The sequence below is a fragment of the Macaca mulatta genome, chromosome 12 (genome assembly GCF_049350105.2).
Source record: "Macaca mulatta isolate MMU2019108-1 chromosome 12, T2T-MMU8v2.0, whole genome shotgun sequence".
NCBI lineage: Eukaryota > Metazoa > Chordata > Mammalia > Primates > Cercopithecidae > Macaca > Macaca mulatta.
Genome location: NC_133417.1, coordinates 145,983,701 through 146,001,900, shown reverse-complemented (window position 1 = coordinate 146,001,900; position 18,200 = coordinate 145,983,701). Strand labels below are relative to the sequence as shown.

The 18,200-nt window shown below is 61.2% G+C and overlaps 1 protein-coding gene across 15 annotated transcripts in view; it reads left to right on the top strand.

Moving 5' to 3' along the window:
- Positions 1–17,867, top strand: part of KIF1A (kinesin family member 1A) — a 115,522-nt gene extending 97,655 nt beyond the window's left edge. For 13 of the 15 annotated variants that reach the window (XM_028831340.2, XM_077958098.1, XM_077958100.1 and 10 more), the window contains 11 exons: positions 4,041–4,155; positions 6,178–6,311; positions 7,536–7,597; positions 8,014–8,159; positions 8,915–9,115; positions 9,678–9,755; positions 10,505–10,629; positions 11,605–11,757; positions 12,341–12,533; positions 13,334–13,452; positions 14,092–17,867. In XM_028831340.2, the coding sequence (XP_028687173.1) occupies positions 4,041–4,155; positions 6,178–6,311; positions 7,536–7,597; positions 8,014–8,159; positions 8,915–9,115; positions 9,678–9,755; positions 10,505–10,629; positions 11,605–11,757; positions 12,341–12,533; positions 13,334–13,452; positions 14,092–14,134 (1,369 nt within the window). In that variant the 3' untranslated portion in view covers positions 14,135–17,867. Of the gene's footprint in view, positions 1–2,565; positions 2,590–4,040; positions 4,156–6,177; positions 6,312–7,535; positions 7,598–8,013; positions 8,160–8,914; positions 9,116–9,677; positions 9,756–10,504; positions 10,630–11,604; positions 11,758–12,340; positions 12,534–13,333; positions 13,453–14,091 lie in introns of all 15 variants that reach the window. The other 2 variants (XM_028831339.2, XM_077958099.1) reach the window with 1 other exon arrangement.
- Positions 17,868–18,200: the final 333 nt, after the last annotated feature.

The window sequence follows — 18,200 nt, the reverse complement described above, 5'->3', positions numbered from 1 at the left end:
GCCAGCATTGACCAGGACTCAGGCTGGAGGTGGAGAGGCTACAGAGCTGGCTTAGGCTGTGGCCCTCAGGGGTGCCTGGCCCAGCCTGCTCCAATTGGCTGGGCCCTGTGCGAATGCTGCTTCCAGCTTTCATCCCAGAGACAGACTTGGGCTGCCTGTGTTCTCTGCTCCATTCTTGGACTGCTTGGTGGGTGGTGCCACATGACTGTGTTGTGTCACGTCCAGATCCTGTGAACCGTATCCCTGAGGTCGGGGTTCAAGCACAATCCCCTGCTTTTAGCTGTGTGTTCACATTGGATCAAGTCTCCTGCTGGGATCACGTTCCCCACGAGTGAGGAGGGTCTGCCCTGGCTGCCATCTGTGGCCTCAGCCTGGTGGATCACCTCCCTGGAGGATCACCTCCCTGGAGAACCTGGGCCTCCACATCCGGGCTGCATGTTTCCTCTTGTGATGACTCTGAGGGTTTGGCAGCTGTCACGTGGCATAGAGTGAGGGGGGCTTCAGGGGACAGGGCCTGGGGCAACCTCGTGCCCGCTCCTGGAGTGGGGGTCCTGGAGTGGTCTCCAAGGCCCTCCCAGCCCACATCCTGCAGTTTTTGCCATGGCAGGGTGATCTTGGCCACCTCTCAGCCTTCCTGCGTCTTGGTTTTCTGCTGTATGATCACGGGGCACCTGTCAGTGGTTCCCATGCTGTGCCCTGCAAACTTGGGGGGCCCCAGCTGGCAGTGTGGGTCCCATGTGTGTCCTGTGTGGGTGAGCTGCTACTCTGCCAGCCTGCTCCACTCCCATCCACCAGCCGTTGTCCCCTCTAATCTCACTTGGGATCTGGGTAAGACCTGTCCTCCTTCTGTAGAGGCTTGAGGGGAGTAGGGGGAGTAAAGAATGTTGCCAGGGACCCTCCTGGCCTGAGATTCCAGCGTCTGCTGCCCGTGACCTGGTGGAGCCAGGCAGGATGTGGGTCAAGGGCTGGTTGAGAGGCATTTTGGGTGCAGCTCCCCTGGGCAGAGTGGGAGGCCTCTGGGGCTGACCAGCAGTTTGGAAATGACCTAAGGGCAGCACCATGGCTGTGCCCATGTCAGACCCTGGTCCGGCTGGCCATCTTGGCACCTGGGGGATGGGACAGTGGTATGGGAAGACCCCGTCCCTGCTGTGCACACAGTCCTATAAGGCCCCTCCCACCATTCTCTCCCCAGCTCACATGTGAGACTCCACCACAGTCAGGTTCCCAGAGAGATTCTAGTCCACTGGGGTCTGAGCAGGGCAGAGCCACATGCTACCTGGACTGAGAAATTCTCTGCTAGGACCCCCAGGGGGGTTGTTGTGGGCCTCATGTGGAAGTGGGTTCATGTTCTACTTACAGCCCCAGGCCTGGCTCCAGCAGAGTCCACTTGCTCTAAGGAGCAACCCCTGGCTGAGCCTTGGGGTCCTGCCTGCCTCGCTGGGCTTGTTCCTTTGCTGTGTCCCACTTGGGGGCCAAGGAGCCCCAGGATGGGGCAGGGACATGGTTCCTGATGACTGAGGAGTGCCTGGGCTGGGAGGACCTGGTGCTTTCTGAAGGGTGCACAGAAGGGAGTAGGTGCTGATGCTGGAAAAGACCTGCTGGTTCTGATCCTGGGGCCAAGGGGTGAGGGATGGGTGGGCTGTGTCTGCACACAGACGGAAGAGAAGGAAGGGGAAGAGAAGCAAGCTGAGGCCCTTTAGGGACTTTGGAGGCAGAAGATAGAGGGTCCAGCACGGGACCGAATGCTTGGGCCCAGCAGGAGAGACAGAGCTGGTGGGAACTGCAGGTTGGGCCTTACCCAGTGCATAGAGGTAACGAGGATGATAGCAATGCTAGAATGTACTAGATAGTGACGTATACCAGATAGCGATGCTGACGTATACCAGATAGCGACGCTGACGTGTACCGGATAGCGACGCTGACATGTACCGGATAGCGACGCTGACGTGTACCGGATAGCGACGCTGACGTGTACCGGATAGCGATGCTGACATGTGCCAGCTCCAGGTTGTGTTCTCATCGTGCTCAAGTATTAGCTCATTTAATCTGCAAGACATCTTGAGGTAGGGGCAATTACTGCCCCATGGTACTTGCAAGGAAATGGGGCACAGAGCTGTTGGTGACATCCCGAGGCCATGCAGCTGTGAAGTGGCTCTGCGGTGTTCCAGGCGGTCTGAGGCGCTTGTTCCGGGCCAGGCTGCAGTGGCTCCAGCCCTGGCCTACAGCCCAGACCCTCCACAGGATCCCGCAATGTTCCAGGAGAGGAGCAAATCCCTCCAGGCCTTTGTCCTGGCTCCCAGGCATCCATCTGGTCCGACTGAGGACAGACGCAAGGCTCTCACTGCAGACCCCAGGGAAGGGGGTGTCTGCAGGGCCAGGGCCAGGGGCCCCACGTGGGGCTTGCACCCCAGCCCTGTGTGCAGCGAGAGCTTGGGGGCCGTGAGATCCAGCGTGTGCCTGCAGAGCTCCTAAATTTTCTGCCCTGGGTCTTGTGCCGGTGCTTGTTCTGACGTCTCCATTTCTTCTGTGTGTGTACGTGTGTGTCCTGGCTGCCTCCACCTTTAGCGTTTCATTGGGAAATGACACTAGGTACAGCTCACTTTTCTCTTCCGCCCTTGCTTGGTCTGTCCTCTTCTGCTCTTCCGAGTTCCTTTCTACTCGGCGTCTGCCTGCTTCTACGCCCTTTCTCTGACCACCCACTGTCCTTACTCTCCCGGGATTGCTCCTCCGTGACGTGTGTCTGACAGCAGCCCTCCCTGGTCCCTGCTTCCTTCCACACCCCCGACTTGTGAGACCCATGCCCTGCATCCCAGACCATGCTGTGTAGTAGACAGGGCAGCCCGGTGCCACCTGGGCTCCACCGCGGTCTCTGGAGGGGCCCGGCCGCCTTGGAGCCTGCGTGGCCGCCCAGCTGTGTGTGTTGATGTCTCTGAACTGTGTCCTTGTGAGGATGCTTGGAGGGGAGCTGGGCGAGGCTGGGCGGGTGGTGGGTGGGGGAGCTGAACCTGCTGCTCAGGGTCTGCAGAGTGGCCACACTCTGGATTCAGGCAAATTGTCCACCTTGGCTGTGATCAGTCCTCCCTGTGAGCACCAGGCCTGAGGAAGGAGTTCAGTCACTCCGCCATCCAGAGGGCTGCAAACAGGAACTCTCACGTGACAGAAAACCCTGTTCCGGAGTGGAGGGCACCCGAGGCGTTTGCGGAACGCAGTTCAACCCCATGGGGATGTACAATCCCAGGCCCCTGGGGTTGGCCCTGAGCCACCCTGGGACAGGGTTAGCGGGCAGCTGGCTCAGGCTGTGCTCACCCTAACTCCAGGTTGGAGATCAGGGACACAGCGAGGCCGCCGCTGTCTCCCGTGTGCTAACAGAGAGACACTCTTGCACACGGCCTCGTGGCAGCCGCCCTGCCTCCATGCCAAGCATCCTCCCCCCGGGGCCTTCCTCTGCCCGATGGACCAAGGGTGAGTCCATTGTCAGAGGAGATGGACCATGGAGGTTTTTGTCAAACCCGGGCAGGTCCCCTTCAGGTCCAGGGAGAGATGGTGGTGCCTCCTTACTCAGACTGAGGCTGGGGTGGGCCCGGTGCAAGCTCTGCCTTCTCCCTCCCTGCCTCTGTCCTTCCTCTCTTCTCTGCCCGAGTCCTCTCCTCCTGCCCTCCCCTCTCTCTTCCCTGTGTTCCCCACGTCCCAGTTCCTTGTCCTGCCTCCCTCTTCCCTTCCCTCTCTGCCCTTCTTGTTCTCATTCCCTGCTGCCTCCTCTCCTCCCAGCCTCAGCGTGACAGCTGGGGCACCATTTGTGGTGGAGCTGGGAAAATGCTGGGCTCGCCCCCATCAGGGCGTCTAAGAGACGCTACTCTCTGGGTCCTGAGTAAGGAGGGACCCGTCTTTCCTGGTACCGCTGCCCGGGCTTCCAGCCTGTGCCCCCGGCCGCTCCCTTGCGGCTGCCCCACGTCTGTCACTCTGTCTGTCTGCATGTCCCCGACCTGACTGAGAGCAGCCCCCATGCCATCAACTTCTACTTCATCTCTGCTTCCTCTCAGGACCTTTTACCAATTTGAGGCTGCGTGGGACAGCTCCATGCACAACTCTCTCCTGCTGAACCGGGTCACCCCTTACCGAGAGAAAATCTACATGACGCTCTCTGCTTATATCGAGGCAAGGCACCTATGCCAGGGCACGCCACCAAAACCACCCAGCCCCGAAGCTTGAGGTTCTTGTAAGCTCTGGACAACCCCAGATGACCCAGACGACTTCTCAAGTTCTCAAGTTCCTGGGTTAAATTCATGTGCCTTTTTGGAAAAAAACAAAAACAAAACTGGACTCTGCAAGGTTGAATACAGAAATCCATGTGCATTTTTTTTTTTTTTGAGACAGTCTCACTCTTGTCGCCCAGGCTGGAGTGCAATGGCGCAGTTTCACTGCAACCTCCTCTTCCCGGGTTCAAGCGATTCTCCTGCGTCAGCCTCCCAAGTAGCTGGGATTACAGGTGCCCACCACCACTCCCGGCTAGTGTTTGAATTTTTAGTAGAGATGGGGTTTTGCCATGTTGGCCAGGCTGTTCTCAAACTCCTGACCTCAGGTGATCCACCCACCTCGGCCTCCCAAAGTGCTGGGATTACAGGCGTGAGCCACCGCGCCCGGTCTCTATGTGCTTTGAATGGCAGTTAACTCACTCTGCTAAACTTAGTGTGTGGGTGTTGTCCTTGGGATGCAAGATGGCTGCAGCGCCACCAGACATTGTGTCTGCATTCCGGGCAGCACAGAAACAGAAGTGTCCCATCCCCATGGCCCCCCAGGAGTCTGCAGTCCACAGGCTGTGGCCAGACCTGGGCTGTGGCCTCCCTTCCAAGTGCAAGAGGCAACTGGAAGTGTGGGCGTTTGTTGCTAGTCATCGTAGTGAGGGAGAGGGAGGATGGGGCGCAGTGGGTGGGGGCATCTGCAAGCACATCCCCTCTCCTTAGTTAGAGCCAAATTATTCCGGCTTCACATGGGGATGGCATGACCATCTCACCAGACGGTGGTGAGGTTGTGCTAAGGAGATGTTGGCAGAGCTCTTCCCAGCGAGTGCTTAGGACTCTTCAGCTGGGCATAGCAACTGCCCCCACTTCAGGAAGACACAGGGGCCAGCTGTTTAGCAGTCACCGTGTCACCCACCAGGAAGTCGTTTTCTGTGGTGTTTGAGTTAAAATGCGCGTGTTCAAACAAGACCTGGTTTGATCCTCACAGACATTCCAAGGTCGGGGAGGGTGTTGCCCCAATTTTTTTGTTTTTTTGGGTTTTTTTTTTTGAGACGGAGTCTCACTCTGTCACCCAGGCTGGAGTGCAGTGGCTGGATCTTGGCTCCACTGCAACCTCTGCCTCTCAGGTTTACACCATTCTCCTGCCTCAGCCTCCCAAGTAGCTGGGACTACAGGCACCCGCCACCTCGCCCGGTTAGGTTTTTGTATTTTTAGTAGAGACAGGGTTTCACCGTGTTAGCCAGGATGGTCTCAATCTCCTGACATCGTGATCTGCCCGTCTCAGCCTCCCAACGTGCTGGAATTATAGGCTTGAGCCACCGCGCCCGGCCTGTGTCGCCCCAATTTTATGGTGAGGCAGCTGAGGCCCGAGCAGTGAGCCTGTGCCTGGGACCCTCGGGGTCCCACACGTGGAGACCAGTCCCTCATGTAGCCCAGGCGTGGACAGGGCTGTGGCTGCCTGTCACGTGGAGACCAGTTCCTCGTGTCGCCCAGGCGTGGACAGGGCTGTGGCTGCCTGTCACGTGGAGACCAGTTCCTCGTGTCGCCCAGTCGTGGACAGGGCTGTGGCTGCCTGTCACGTGGAGACCAGTTCCTCGTGTCGCCCAGGCGTGGACAGGGCTGTGGCTGCCTGTCACGTGGAGACCAGTTCCTCGTGTCGCCCAGTCGTGGACAGGGCTGTGGCTGCCTGTCACGTGGAGACCAGTTCCTCGTGTCGCCCAGGCGTGGACAGGGCTGTGGCTGCCTGTCCCCAGTGGGGTTTGACTCCAGGGCAGGAGCAGAGACTTTCTCCTGCCTGGGTCTGGGCCACACCTGAGACCCTGGGAAGGCCCTGGGGCTGCCCGTTGGTGCTGGGCATTGTGCCCCAGGAGAAGGCTGGAAGGGCACCTGGGCACTTGGGGTGTCCTTGTGCCTGAGCCCCGCCCCCTGTCTGTCTCAGATGGAGAACTGCACCCAGCCAGCCGTCATCACCAAGGACTTCTGCATGGTCTTCTATTCCCGCGACGCCAAGCTGCCAGCCTCACGCTCCATCCGCAACCTCTTTGGCAGTGGGAGCCTTCGGGCCTCGGAGAGGTAAGCCCCTAGGGGTGAGGGCCACAGGGACTCCCACCCTGGTCTCGGTGCAGGCCAGGCGGGACTCTGCCTGGCAGCGGTCCTTGGGCCACCCGGCAGCTCACCCTGTGTGAGGCCCGGCCACACTCCTGGCTGGCTCCCTGTGCTCAGTCCCCTCCTGCTCACCCCAGATGGAGACTCCGTGGAGGCCACGGTTCCTGCAGGGTACACCAACACCTGTATGAGGGACTTGAGGGCCAGCCTGCGGGGGACGGGAGGAGGGGCAGGCAGTCTCACTGCAACCTCCGCAGTGGTGATCCTGGGGCCACACCGTGCCCCACTGCCGGTGACCGTCTTCCCTGGGGACCATAGGAACCTGTGCCATGGGACTACCCATAAGGCACTGAAGGAGAAGCTGGATACATGGGCGGTGCCTGGAAGGGGGCTCTGGACACAGCTTCCCACAGAACGTGCTGGGTGGCTCTTCTTGGAGGCTGTTGGCACCTTGGGGAGCCAGAAACCAAACACCGGGACCAGCCGTGCTTGCGTGCTGACCATGTCCTTGCATGCTGACCATGTCCTTGCATTCTTGGGGGTGGGGGAGAATGAGCCGGAATGTCAGGGCCCTGACAGCAGGGCCGCCGAGGCTACCGGGCACCCATGGCTACCTTCAGTGGGTCTACCCATGGTCTGCCACATGGACCTGGTATCCAGGTTCACACTGGGCACAGCTGGGAGGAAAAAGCGTGGGGATCAGGACCCAGTGTCCTCGAGGGCTGACTGTGGTCGTTCTGGAAGTCACTCAGTAATTGTGCAATACTGCCAACCTGTCTGTGGGAGGGTGACCGCGGTACTTTCAGAATCTGTCCTGGGCACAGTGGGGCTGCTCTGTGGGGTTTAGGGCCTGCGGGGCTCTCGATGCCCTGGAGGGACTGGAGATGCCAGATGCTGTGCTCATGCTGCCTGTGTCTCCCCTGGGCTGGGACAAAGTGGAGGCTGCTGTGGGGGCAGGTCACAGCCCCATGGGCACCTGAGCAAGACCAGTCAATACATCTTTTCTCTGGGGGCCGGAGGGGGTCTGGGATGAGGACTCTGAACAGGGGCTGTAGCTCAGGGACCTCAATGCCCACCACCCCAGCCAGGCTGAATGTGCGGTTGATGGTGGGGAAAGTCAGCAGCCAGGTGGGCTGTGTATCCCCACTGCGGGGCCTGGTGACCACGTGTCACTCCTTCTACTCCCTGCAGTAACCGTGTGACCGGCGTGTACGAGCTCAGCCTGTGCCACGTGGCTGACGCGGGCAGCCCAGGTAGGTATCTGCCCTGCTCTCACTGGGTGGGTTCCTGGCCTGTTCGACCTCTGCCCACTCAGGGTGACCACAGCTAAGCTGCCATTTGCAGGGGGATCCCTCACAGAACACAGGCACTCACCTTGTGGCTTCTGGAGTTGTTCCGAGATGGGAGGAGAGTGAGGGAGGAGAGTCAGGCCTGCTGGCTTCCTCGGGTTCCCAAGGCACAGCCGAGATGGCCACGGGACGCCGGGCTGGATAACTTCCTCTGGAGGGGGCCTGCATGGCTCTTTGGGCCCCAGGGTGGACCAAGGACCAGGGGAAACTCATCTTCACCCCAGAGGGGAGGCAGTTTCAGAGGCGGGCGGACCTCTAGGGTGGGTGGGAGGAACAGCCGCCCATCAGGTCGGGATGGGGTGTCCGCATCCTCCGTCCAGGGATGCAGCGCCGGCGCCGGCGAGTCCTGGACACATCCGTGGCCTACGTCCGGGGCGAGGAGAACCTGGCGGGCTGGAGGCCCCGGAGCGACAGTCTCATTCTGGACCACCAGTGGGAGCTGGAGAAGCTGAGCCTCCTGCAGGAGGTGAGGCAGCCCCAGAGGATGAGGCCTGCACGGTCGTGTCCACGTGGCTTTGTCTGCAGAGCGAAAACGGGAGAGGGCCCAGTGCCTGGTGCCCGCTGGGGGGCAGCACAGCCCGTCGGGAGTCACAGCCACCTGCAGGAGGAGCATGTGACGCTCCAGTGTGCACCGCGGGGCTGTGTGGGCGTGACAGAAGCACGGCCAGTGTAGCGCAGAGGCATGCTCTGGAGTTACCGAGGGAGACTCTCAGGCATATAGACAGACGCCAGAAAGGGACCCGGAAGGAAAGTCACAGGCCCGGGCTGCCCTCTGTGGCTTTGATCAGGGAAACCAACATGCAGCATCTAGGCACTGCCTCGGGCCGAGCGTGGGTGACACATGACATGTGACGTGTGAGATGCGTGAGGCCAGGGCCGTGCCCACCCCTCAGCCCTCTCCCGAGGCCTCCAGCACTGCAGGGCAGCACAGCCCTGCCCCACAGCCTGGCGCGTGAGATGCATGTGTCCGAGAGGGAGCAGCTTGCTTGCTGGCCATGAAGGCGGCAGGGCTGGGGTGGGGGCTGAGTGCTGTCAGCCCTGGAGCTCCAGGATCTGTTCCCTCATTTCACAGCTGAGGGCCATCAGTCTCCAGTCTTAGCCCAGGGGAAGGGGGGGCTCTCCAGGGGTCTGCCCACAGGGTCATGCTGCTGCTGAGGCTGAGCCCAGCTCCAGAGGTCGCCCCTGAGGTGCAGCAGGTAAGGCCTTGTGTCCTGTCTGAAGGTGGAGAAGACCAGGCACTACCTGCTCCTGCGGGAGAAGCTGGAGACCACCCAGCGGCCTGTCCCAGAGGCACTGTCCCCGGCCTTCAGCGAGGACTCTGAGTCCCACGGCTCCTCCAGCGCCTCCTCTCCACTCTCGACTGAGGGCCGCCCATCACCTCTGGAGGCTCCCAACGAGAGACAGCGGGAGCTGGCTGTCAAGGTGGGTCCAGCTGGTGGGCAGCACAGCCGTAGCCCCAGGCCCTCAAGGGCCCTGAGTCATTCCTGGGCAACTCCAGCAACCCAGCCTTGCCCATGGCTGCTCTGGTTAGCACCACAAGGAGCTAGGAGCTCGAAGGGTCCCTAGGGTCCCCTTGCCCGCTGATTCCACCCCACCTACACTGAAAGTTGGGTGCCTTTTGCAGCCTCCCTTCCCAAGTGATGATTCGCTCTCTCTTGAATACCTGTGCTGATGGGGAGCTGACCACTTCCACCCACAAGTGGCTCTTTTGGCGGCTTAACGGGCCTCTGGGAAGGCCTCCTGTACTGGAGGCAGCACTGCCTCTGGCCCTCACACCAGGCGCTGAGCCTGAGCCTGACCCTGGGAGGCTTCCTGGGCTCACCCAATGATGGGCGGGGTGGAGGTGCTGTCCACCTTGATCCACTGTGCTGTGGTGTCGGAACCCACCTGTGTCTGGGGAAGGGTGGGTAGAAGAGCCTGCAAGGCTGGCTGAGCAGCATCCCAGGAGGCCTGGCCCCTGACCACGTGTGTGCTCTGTCCACAGTGCTTGCGCCTGCTCACGCACACGTTCAACAGAGAGTACACACACAGCCACGTCTGCGTCAGTGCCAGCGAGAGCAAGGTGGGTGTGGAGGGGCTGCACCAGGCTGCCCTGTGGGGCTGGGGCCCCCATAGGCAGTGGTCCCTGAGGAAAACTCCCATTCTGAGTGGGAAAAGGCAGTTAAGAGTTTCCTAGGAACACATCTCAGTGCAGAGAGACACCTCATAGCTAAGTGGCTGGTTTCCCTGGGTCGGCCTGGAGTCCATGGGAGGTGGGGACATGAGTGAGGGGCCGGGTGGGTCCTGTGACCTGGGATGCACCCACGTGCTTGCAGGCTTCTGCTGTTTTCCTGGCCCCCACCCTGTCTGGCCGTCACACTGTGGCCTCTGGCCAAGCCCCCACTTGGCTGTCCCTCCTCCTCCTGGGACCGACCCCACCCCTATAACCTGGGAAATTGCCACTGTGCTGCATCCAGCCCCGGCCCATGGCCTTCCTTGCCCCCATGGCATCACCCAGCGCCACCTCATGCTGGCACGAGCAGGAGGCAGCAGGGCAGAGCTTACCCAGCCCACTCCTCGAGGCATTGGCAGGGTGGCTGCCTGGGTCAGGTCAGAGCCTGAAGTGCTGGGAGGGGCTGGCCAGGGGCCGCAGGGGCTGAAGGGGGCCAGGGGTCTTGAGCTGGCCAACTTTGAGCCAAGGCTGCTGGTAGGAGGGGTGGGGTGCCCTGAGCGGCAGGTGCGGGGTAAACGCAGGCACAGGGAGCAGCACCTGCGGAGGCCGGAGACCCCACTTCCCTGTGTCCCCTGAAAAATGCCTTCTCTCCTCCGCAGCTCTCTGAGATGTCTGTCACCCTGCTCCGGGACCCGTCGATGTCCCCTCTAGGGGCAGCCACTCTCACCCCCTCCTCCACTTGCCCCTCTCTGGTTGAAGGGCGGTACGGTGCCACTGACCTGAGGTGAGTGAGCTCTAGGCTCCCGGAGAGGCTTCCGGCACCACGGCCGACCCATGGCAATGGCCATGACTCGGGCATGGGGAGCACAGAACGGGGGCCCCAACGGCCAAGTGTCTCGGGACGGCCGCAGGCTGAGGGAAGGGCCTGGAGAAGTGGAGTCTGCAGCCCTCTCAGAGGGCACCTGTTCCCCGCCAGCTCCATCCTAGTGTGTGTGTTCTCTTCCCTGAAGAAGACCAGAAATGCCTGGAAAACAAGCTAAAGCTCCCTTTTCCTGAGACAGTGCTTATAAAATAATGGAAAAAGAGAAGGTGATGAAAGAGGGCGTGAGCACTGTTAGGGTCAGTATTGCGGAGGGAACACCTGGCCCCTGCAGGTCCACATCTGGAAGAGACCCCATGTGAACCCCTTATGTCCGATTCATAAGCCGGCAGATGGTTTTCACTCTTGTTTTAAAATGCCTTAAGGGTTCCAAATTTTCGCTTAAAAAAGAAAGACAGTGGCATCAGCTGGCCTTGTCTTCTGCAGGCCTCCTTGACCACCAGGTCAAGTCGTGTGGGGCCTGGCCCATGTGGGGGCCCCATACGGGAGGCCAGCTGTGCCCTCTGCTCCAGTGGCTCCTTAGAACCTCGTGTCACCTTCAGTCTAACTGTGGAGATAAAGAGATGCTGGACTTGCTTTCACAGGGTGGAGGTGGGGGCAGGAGAGCCACTGGGAGAAGGGCATGGAGCGGGGCACAGGCTCCCTGGCTGGGGCCCTGAGGTTCCTGGGGGACCCTCCCCACCAAGCCCAGCACTTCCTGGAATCAGGCACAAGCTTGGCTGTCCTGGTGGACGGGCCCCGGGAGCTCCCACTGTGGGCACAGGTGGGGAGACCCCACGAAGGCGCCCTACTGCAGCTCTGAGGAGGGTGAAGCCTGTGGGGAGATGGCCCTAGGCCCAGGGAGGCCTGCAGTGTGCAGCACTACCCTCTACTTCCCAGGACCCCACAGCCCTGCTCCCGACCAGCCAGCCCAGAGCCTGAGCTGCTGCCAGAGGCCGACTCCAAGAAGCTCCCTTCCCCTGCCCGGGCAGCGGAGGCAGACAAGGAGCCCCAGCGCCTGCTGGTCCCTGACATCCAGGAGATCCGAGTCAGGTGTGTAGGGCCTCCCTGGAAAGCACCGCCACCAGCTCCGTGCTGACAGGGGATAGGCAGGCCACGCTGATCCCCATACTGGGGGCGCAGGTCCCAAGTATGGGACCCTCATACTTGGGGAGACAGGCAGGTTGCCCGACCCCCATACTGGAGGTTCAGGCAGGCTGCCCCTAACCCACATGCAGGGGCAGCTCCATGCTGGGAGGTCAGGCAGGCCCCTGGGACCCACATGCCTGGGCTGGGAACCAGCACAGAGCACAGGGGAGTGGGTGGGGTCAGAGCCAAGGCCCAGGTGGGGAACTCGTGGTCACGGGGCACGTGTGGCAGCCTTGCAGCAACTTTAGCTTTTTTCTTTAAGGTTTTCCATTTTATGGGGGAAACTGAGGCCCAGAGCTGGGTGGGTGGTCTGGTCTCCGGCCTGCTGGGTCGGGGTTCTGCCAGGCGCCCTTCGATGCCTCGACCCACTTTCTGGCTGGGGAGGTGGGTGGCACTGCTGCGTCCCAGCTCTGGGTGGTGGACGGTGAATGCCCAAGTCAGCCGCCACCCCCACCGAGGGCCCCAGCGAGCAGCTCTCTGCCCTCAGCCCGATCGTCTCCAAGAAGGGTTACCTGCACTTCCTGGAGCCACACACGTCGGGCTGGGCCAGGCGCTTCGTGGTGGTGCGGCGCCCCTACGCTTACATGTACAACAGCGACAAGGACACCGTGGAGCGGTTCGTGCTCAACCTGGCCACCGCCCAGGTGGAGTACAGCGAAGACCAGCAGGCTATGCTCAAGGTGCGGCTGGACCCGGCTCAGGCTCGGGCACCGGGAACCGCAGCAGGGCAGGAGCTGAGCTGCCGCCCTCTGCAGCCCTGCGTGGGAGCAGGAGGCCCTTCTGCTCACCCCAGACTCTGGCCCTCCGTCCTGTTCCACCGAGGTCGGGCTCAGGGACTCAGCCTCAGGCCTCTGCCTGCCCATGGGGCTCATGCTCCTGGCGACAGCTAGTGGGGATGGGCTCCAGTCATGGCAAGCATTAGTGTTCTCCTGTGTGATGGCTGCAGCCATGTCCCCTCCTCTGGAGTCACCCAAGGTGGTGGCACCAGCCCTGCAGAAATGGGAGAGCCACAGGGCTCAAAGGAGCCCTCCTACCCGCACTCTGCCCGGCCCCTCCCGCTGGAATGGCCCTGGACAAGTTCAGGAGCCCGGACTCCTTCAGGCTGGCCAGAGGAGAAGTTTCTCTGAGCCATCTGTGAATGTCTACGAGATGGTTTTTTGATTCCCTGTGGTGGAGGTGGGTGGTACGGACCCACATCTGGACCAGCAACCCAGCCAGGGTCCCAGGGAGCAGGGGCCATGTGGGGCAGGCACATCCCGTGGGGATGCAGAGCAGTGGTGAGGGTGTCCTGGGACCACCGGCTGCAGACACGTCCAGAAGGCAGTCACAGCCCTGGCTGGGTCAGCCTTTCCCTCTGTGTCCCTTCCCTGGGACTTTCCTGGCGGTGCCCCTTCCCTGCCTGCCTGGGCCCTGGGGAGCAGGAGGGTGGTGTGCTGACCACACGGCCTGGCAGCTCCTCACCAGCAACCTCCCTCTGCAGACACCCAACACGTTCGCGGTGTGCACGGAACACCGTGGCATCCTGCTGCAGGCCGCCAGTGACAAGGACATGCACGACTGGCTGTACGCCTTCAACCCCCTCCTGGCCGGAACCATACGGTAGGGCTGCCTGCAGGGCGAGGTTGCTCCCACGGGGTTCCTGCCCTCAACCGGCTCCTGGCCAGGACCATTTGGTAGGGCCCGGCTGCAGGACGAGACTGCTCTCCCAGGGTCCTGCCCTCAATCCCCTCCTGGCAGGGACCATTCAGTAGGGCCGGCCGCAGGGTGTGGTTGCTCTGCCGGGGGTCCTACCCGCAAGGCTGCCTGGGGAAGCAGTGCGGCCAGGGGAAGGCGGTGCGGCCTGCCCTCGCTTGTGTGGGCTGGGGACACCCTTAGGGCTGTTAACACTCCCTAAGTCGTGGCTTCTTGTGGAGTGATAAATCCCAGGCCATACTTTCAAAATTACTTCCTCACCCAGTGGCCTTGGCATGGGGAAACCGTGTGCCCTGGGGCAGGCTGTGGAAGGAGCCGGTCCCTCCCACAGCAGGGATGTGAAAAGCAGGGTGCAGGAGGGGACGGGTGGGCTGAGTCCTACACACTGGAAGCAGAGATTCAGTCCCTTCCCCAGGTGGTGAGGGAACCAGTGGGGACATGGGGTCTGTGGCTGCCCCTCACGGCTGCCTGCCTGCGGAGGGTGTGGTGGATGTGGCCTGAGGTGTTCCTGGGCTGACCACGCTGCCTCTTCCAACTCTCCTGCAGGTCCAAGCTCTCCAGAAGGAGGTCTGCCCAGATGCGGGTCTGAACCCGAGCCCTCCCATGACAGCCGGCAAGCCCAGCCCATCCCCACCCTTGTCCTCGTCTGTCCTGTCACCTGCCACCCGGCCCCTCTCCTGCCAGACAGCCCACGACCGGGTCGACCCCCCAGGGGACACCCATGCCAGGCCCGGGGACCTGTGCCACACGACCAGCTGTGCTCCCAGCAGAGGCCGCGCGTGTCGGTTCTTCTTGCGTAATGTGCTCTGGTGGAACAAGCTGGGAGGGGCTGGGGGGGGCCAAGGGCACAGGTCACGGGGTTCTTGCTGCCGTTCTAATATTTTTTTAAGCATAGACAGACTTATAATTAATATACGTTAGTTAGTGACATTGAAACGGTCAACTCGGAAATTAACTATAAGACTTGTTCTATTTATAAGTATTTATTTCTAATGCCTCCACATAGCCCTGTAATATTCAGATGGAACCCCCAAACACCTCCACCCCGTTTGTTCCCACGTGTGTCTCCCAAACCTGCTAGGGACAGGCAGGGCAGGGCAGGGACACCTTGGAAGTCCACAGTGAGGAGCTGTCTGGACCAGTGGGGCACCTTGGGGCTAGCACACGGGTGCATCACCTGGGCCCCAGGCTTCTCCACAGCCACATGGGTCCTGGGTGTATGTGAGGGAGGGTGGGGGGTCTTCTGGTGCCTGAAGTCTGAGCGGCATGGAGGGTGGTGTGAGTTCCTCTGGTGGGAGGTAGAACGCACATCTCTTCTGGGCAACCACCTGAGATGTGACTCTAAGAAGAGTTCCGGCAGCTTCCCCCGGGAAAGGGTTTGGGGTGACACTCAGCTCTGGCTCTGAGATGAGGCAGACGGCACCCGGGCTGTGATCTGTCCTGGGTGGGGACCGGGAGGGAGCAGGGTCGGGATCACCCGCCAGTGTGCAGACTATGGGGCTGTGTGCTGTCCGCGGACCATCAGGGTAGGGTGATGGGTTGAGACCAGGATGTCAGGGAAGGTCGGAATTCAGGGTGACGGTCTAGGTGTTGAGGGCTGTGGTGCAGCCTCTTCAGCTGCGGTAAGAAATGGAGTGAGCTCAAGGTAGCTTCTGGGAAGAAATTTTGCCACTAGCAGGTTTCTTACAAAGACTTTCCTCTCTGTTCCCAGGGCAGAGTTTCTGTGAGTCCCACTGAGAAAATCCATGGGGTGGGGTGTCCCGATCGGTGGGTAACGGAGGGCGGCTGGCTCAGCGGTTACTATCTTTAAGGAGCTCTTCCCTTCTGCATCTGGAGTGTCCCTTTGTTCTTGTCCCATTTCACCCCCTCTACAGACACCAGTGTCCCAGGGCCACCCAGGACAGCACGGGGGCCAGTCCCAAGCTGAGAGTCTGTTCATAGGAGTCATGTCCAGGGGCCTAGGGAGGTTTTAGGGCCCTCCCCACCTACACCCAGAGGTCGATTTGGTCTCTTTTTAGCTCAAGGAAAGACAGTAGCCAAGCAACAGAGCCCCTCCTCCGCCATGGCCCACGGGAGCAGTTACATCGGGTCTGGTGCTCCAATGGCCCGTGGGAGCAGTTACGTCGGGTCTCACGCTCCAATGGCCCATGGGAGCAGTTATGTCGGGTCTTGCGCTCCAATGGCCCACGGGAGCAGTTACGTCGGGTCTCGCGCTCCAATGGCCCACAGGAGCAGTTACGTCGGGTCTCGCACTCCAGACCTAGGGCCAGGTGTTCTGGCATCGCCCAGCACTTTCACCAGATCTGCTTCCTGGAGTGGGGGAGACGCTGCACCCCACTGGCTCCGAGGCTCCTACCCTCCCAGGCTGTCCCCCGTGATGATGACATGAGCCTCAGAGACCCCGATCCCATGCCTGGGGAGAGACAGCAGCTCGGGAGTGGGGGAGCATGGGCCTTCTACACCACATGGGAAGGTTCTGGTGTGAGATTTTCCTCTGGGAAGGTTGTTTGGGCCCCTGAAGTTCCACCTCGGAGAGTGGGGTGCAGGGCAGGCGGGCCGGGGCCCACGCTGGCTGCAGTCTCTGTGGCTGCCTGCCTGGGACAGCCTGTTTCGTACCTGGGCTCAGGTGCAGTGTGGCCACCACCGCCCTCATCCCCTACCTGGGAGGCTCTCCCAGGGGCTAATGGGGGGTTTCTGTGAGGGAGAATCAGGGCTCAGGAAGCCACGCCTGGGAAGGCAGGACATAGGACACAGCAGTTTTCTTTGCAAATCTCCCAGGTGAGTGAGGATTTACATCCCAGAATAAAATTCAGAAGCCAGGTGGGCTGTGCTCCCCATGGGTGTCCTCTGGAGGCAGTGGGCCAAGACGCAGAGAGGAGAGAATGCAGAACAGCTTCTTGCAGAAGCGCCCGCTCCGGCATCCAGGGCTGCCTGGAGGCAGGAAGGAGAGGCAGGGGCAGAACACGCTGGTCTGAGATGAGTCAGAGCCCCACGGGCCCCAGGCAGGCTAGAGGAGGTGCAGGCCCTGCCACGGCCCACTCAGGTCAGCCAGCCTGAGGCTGCGGCCTCCAAAGGGTCTGGGTGCCCCCCAGGTCGCAGGTGTCTGAGGCCAGCCAACCTGCAGAGCACTTGCGGCATAGGTGGGCTGAGGGGAGGAGCCTGGGAGCTGCCTAAATTCAGAAGCCTCCACTGCCATGGAGGCTGCCTGGCTGTGTCCTCTCGGCCAGGTGCCGTCTTGGCCTTGGCTAGGACCCAGGGCCACGCCGCAGCCCTCGTCGACTCCCTCCTTCCAGGCCTGCTCTAGTGAGGAGTGCCTGAGCCAGGGCCCAGAAACCCAGAGCTGATGGTGAGAGGAGGTCGCCTGAGTCAGGAAACCTGGCTTTTTGAAGTTCTCTCTGCCAGAAACCACCTAGGGATCACGTTAGCTGAGTTCCTTGAGCTCCCTAAGACTCAGTTTCCACATCTGTGAGGTGGAGGGCTGGTGTGGAGGTGCTCACGGGGTGCAGTGATGAGGAGACAGTCAGGCCCAGCGTGGCTGCTGGTTCCTGCTAAGTGGGGAAGGTGAGATCTGGAAAGCCGCTTCCCTCAGACAGCTTCATTTAATGCTTTATGCTGCCGAGTCTGGGGGCTTGTTTTGGTTTGGGGGCAGCCATCCTCCACCAGAAAGGGGGAGCTCCTTCTGCTGTGGCTCCAGATAGAGGGGGATGCCGGGCTCCAGGCCGACCAGCACTCGGGCTCTGATGAGACCCGGCAAGTACCCAGGGGTGCCAAGTCCAAGGCCTCCCACTGAGAGTCAGCCCTTGGAAGATGCCAATATTTCATTCACCGGTTGCACAGGCACAAACTCCCCCACCCAGGACGGCTGTGATGAGGTGGCCCTCCCTGTTAACCCTGGTCCCTGCAGTCCCCTGCGCCTGGGGCCCTGGTGGGACTGATGTCACGGGTGTTTGCTGTGCTGCTGCACTGGTCCTATGCCAGCCTCCCCCGTGTGGGGACCACGGAAGGCGCACTCCCTCACCCCTGGGGCCGGGCCGTGCAGCCCCCCAGATGGACAGCAGCTGTGGTGACCTGCGTTTCTCCCTGGGCCTGTGCTTCCTGTAGTTAGTCCGTCCCCTGGTTCCCCTGTGGCTCAGAGGCCGCGTCCCTGGCTTGTACATATGTGATTGCTGTGGGCACACCCCAGACCCCATATCATAGCTGCCGTCCCGACGTCACGACGCTCGTCCCGATGTCTTACACCCGAGTGTTAGCCTTAGGTTCCTGTACTGTGTGTGCACTTGAGGCTCTGTCCAATTAAGAAATAAACGTGGCTCTTACCGACACTCCCATGGGCTCTGCTGTGGCTTTATTTGCGTGTTAGGTGTGTTGGGGGGGCCCCAAAAAATGGTTGCAGGTGCACGCATCCAGCGTGGTCCAGAGACAGTGCCCCTCCCCCAGTGATGAGGCAGGGAGGGGCTGGCTCCCAAGGTGGGCACGGGGAGGTGGTAGGGAAGGCATCGAAGACTTGAATGTACACAGGGTGCTGGTCTCGGAAGATCAACCTCCACCTGCCTCCCTCCATGACCGGCTGCACCCCTGTAAACCAGCCCCGGGTGCTTCCCCAGGGACACAGCACCTACTACCCTCATGCCAGGCCACTACACCCATCCCAGGCA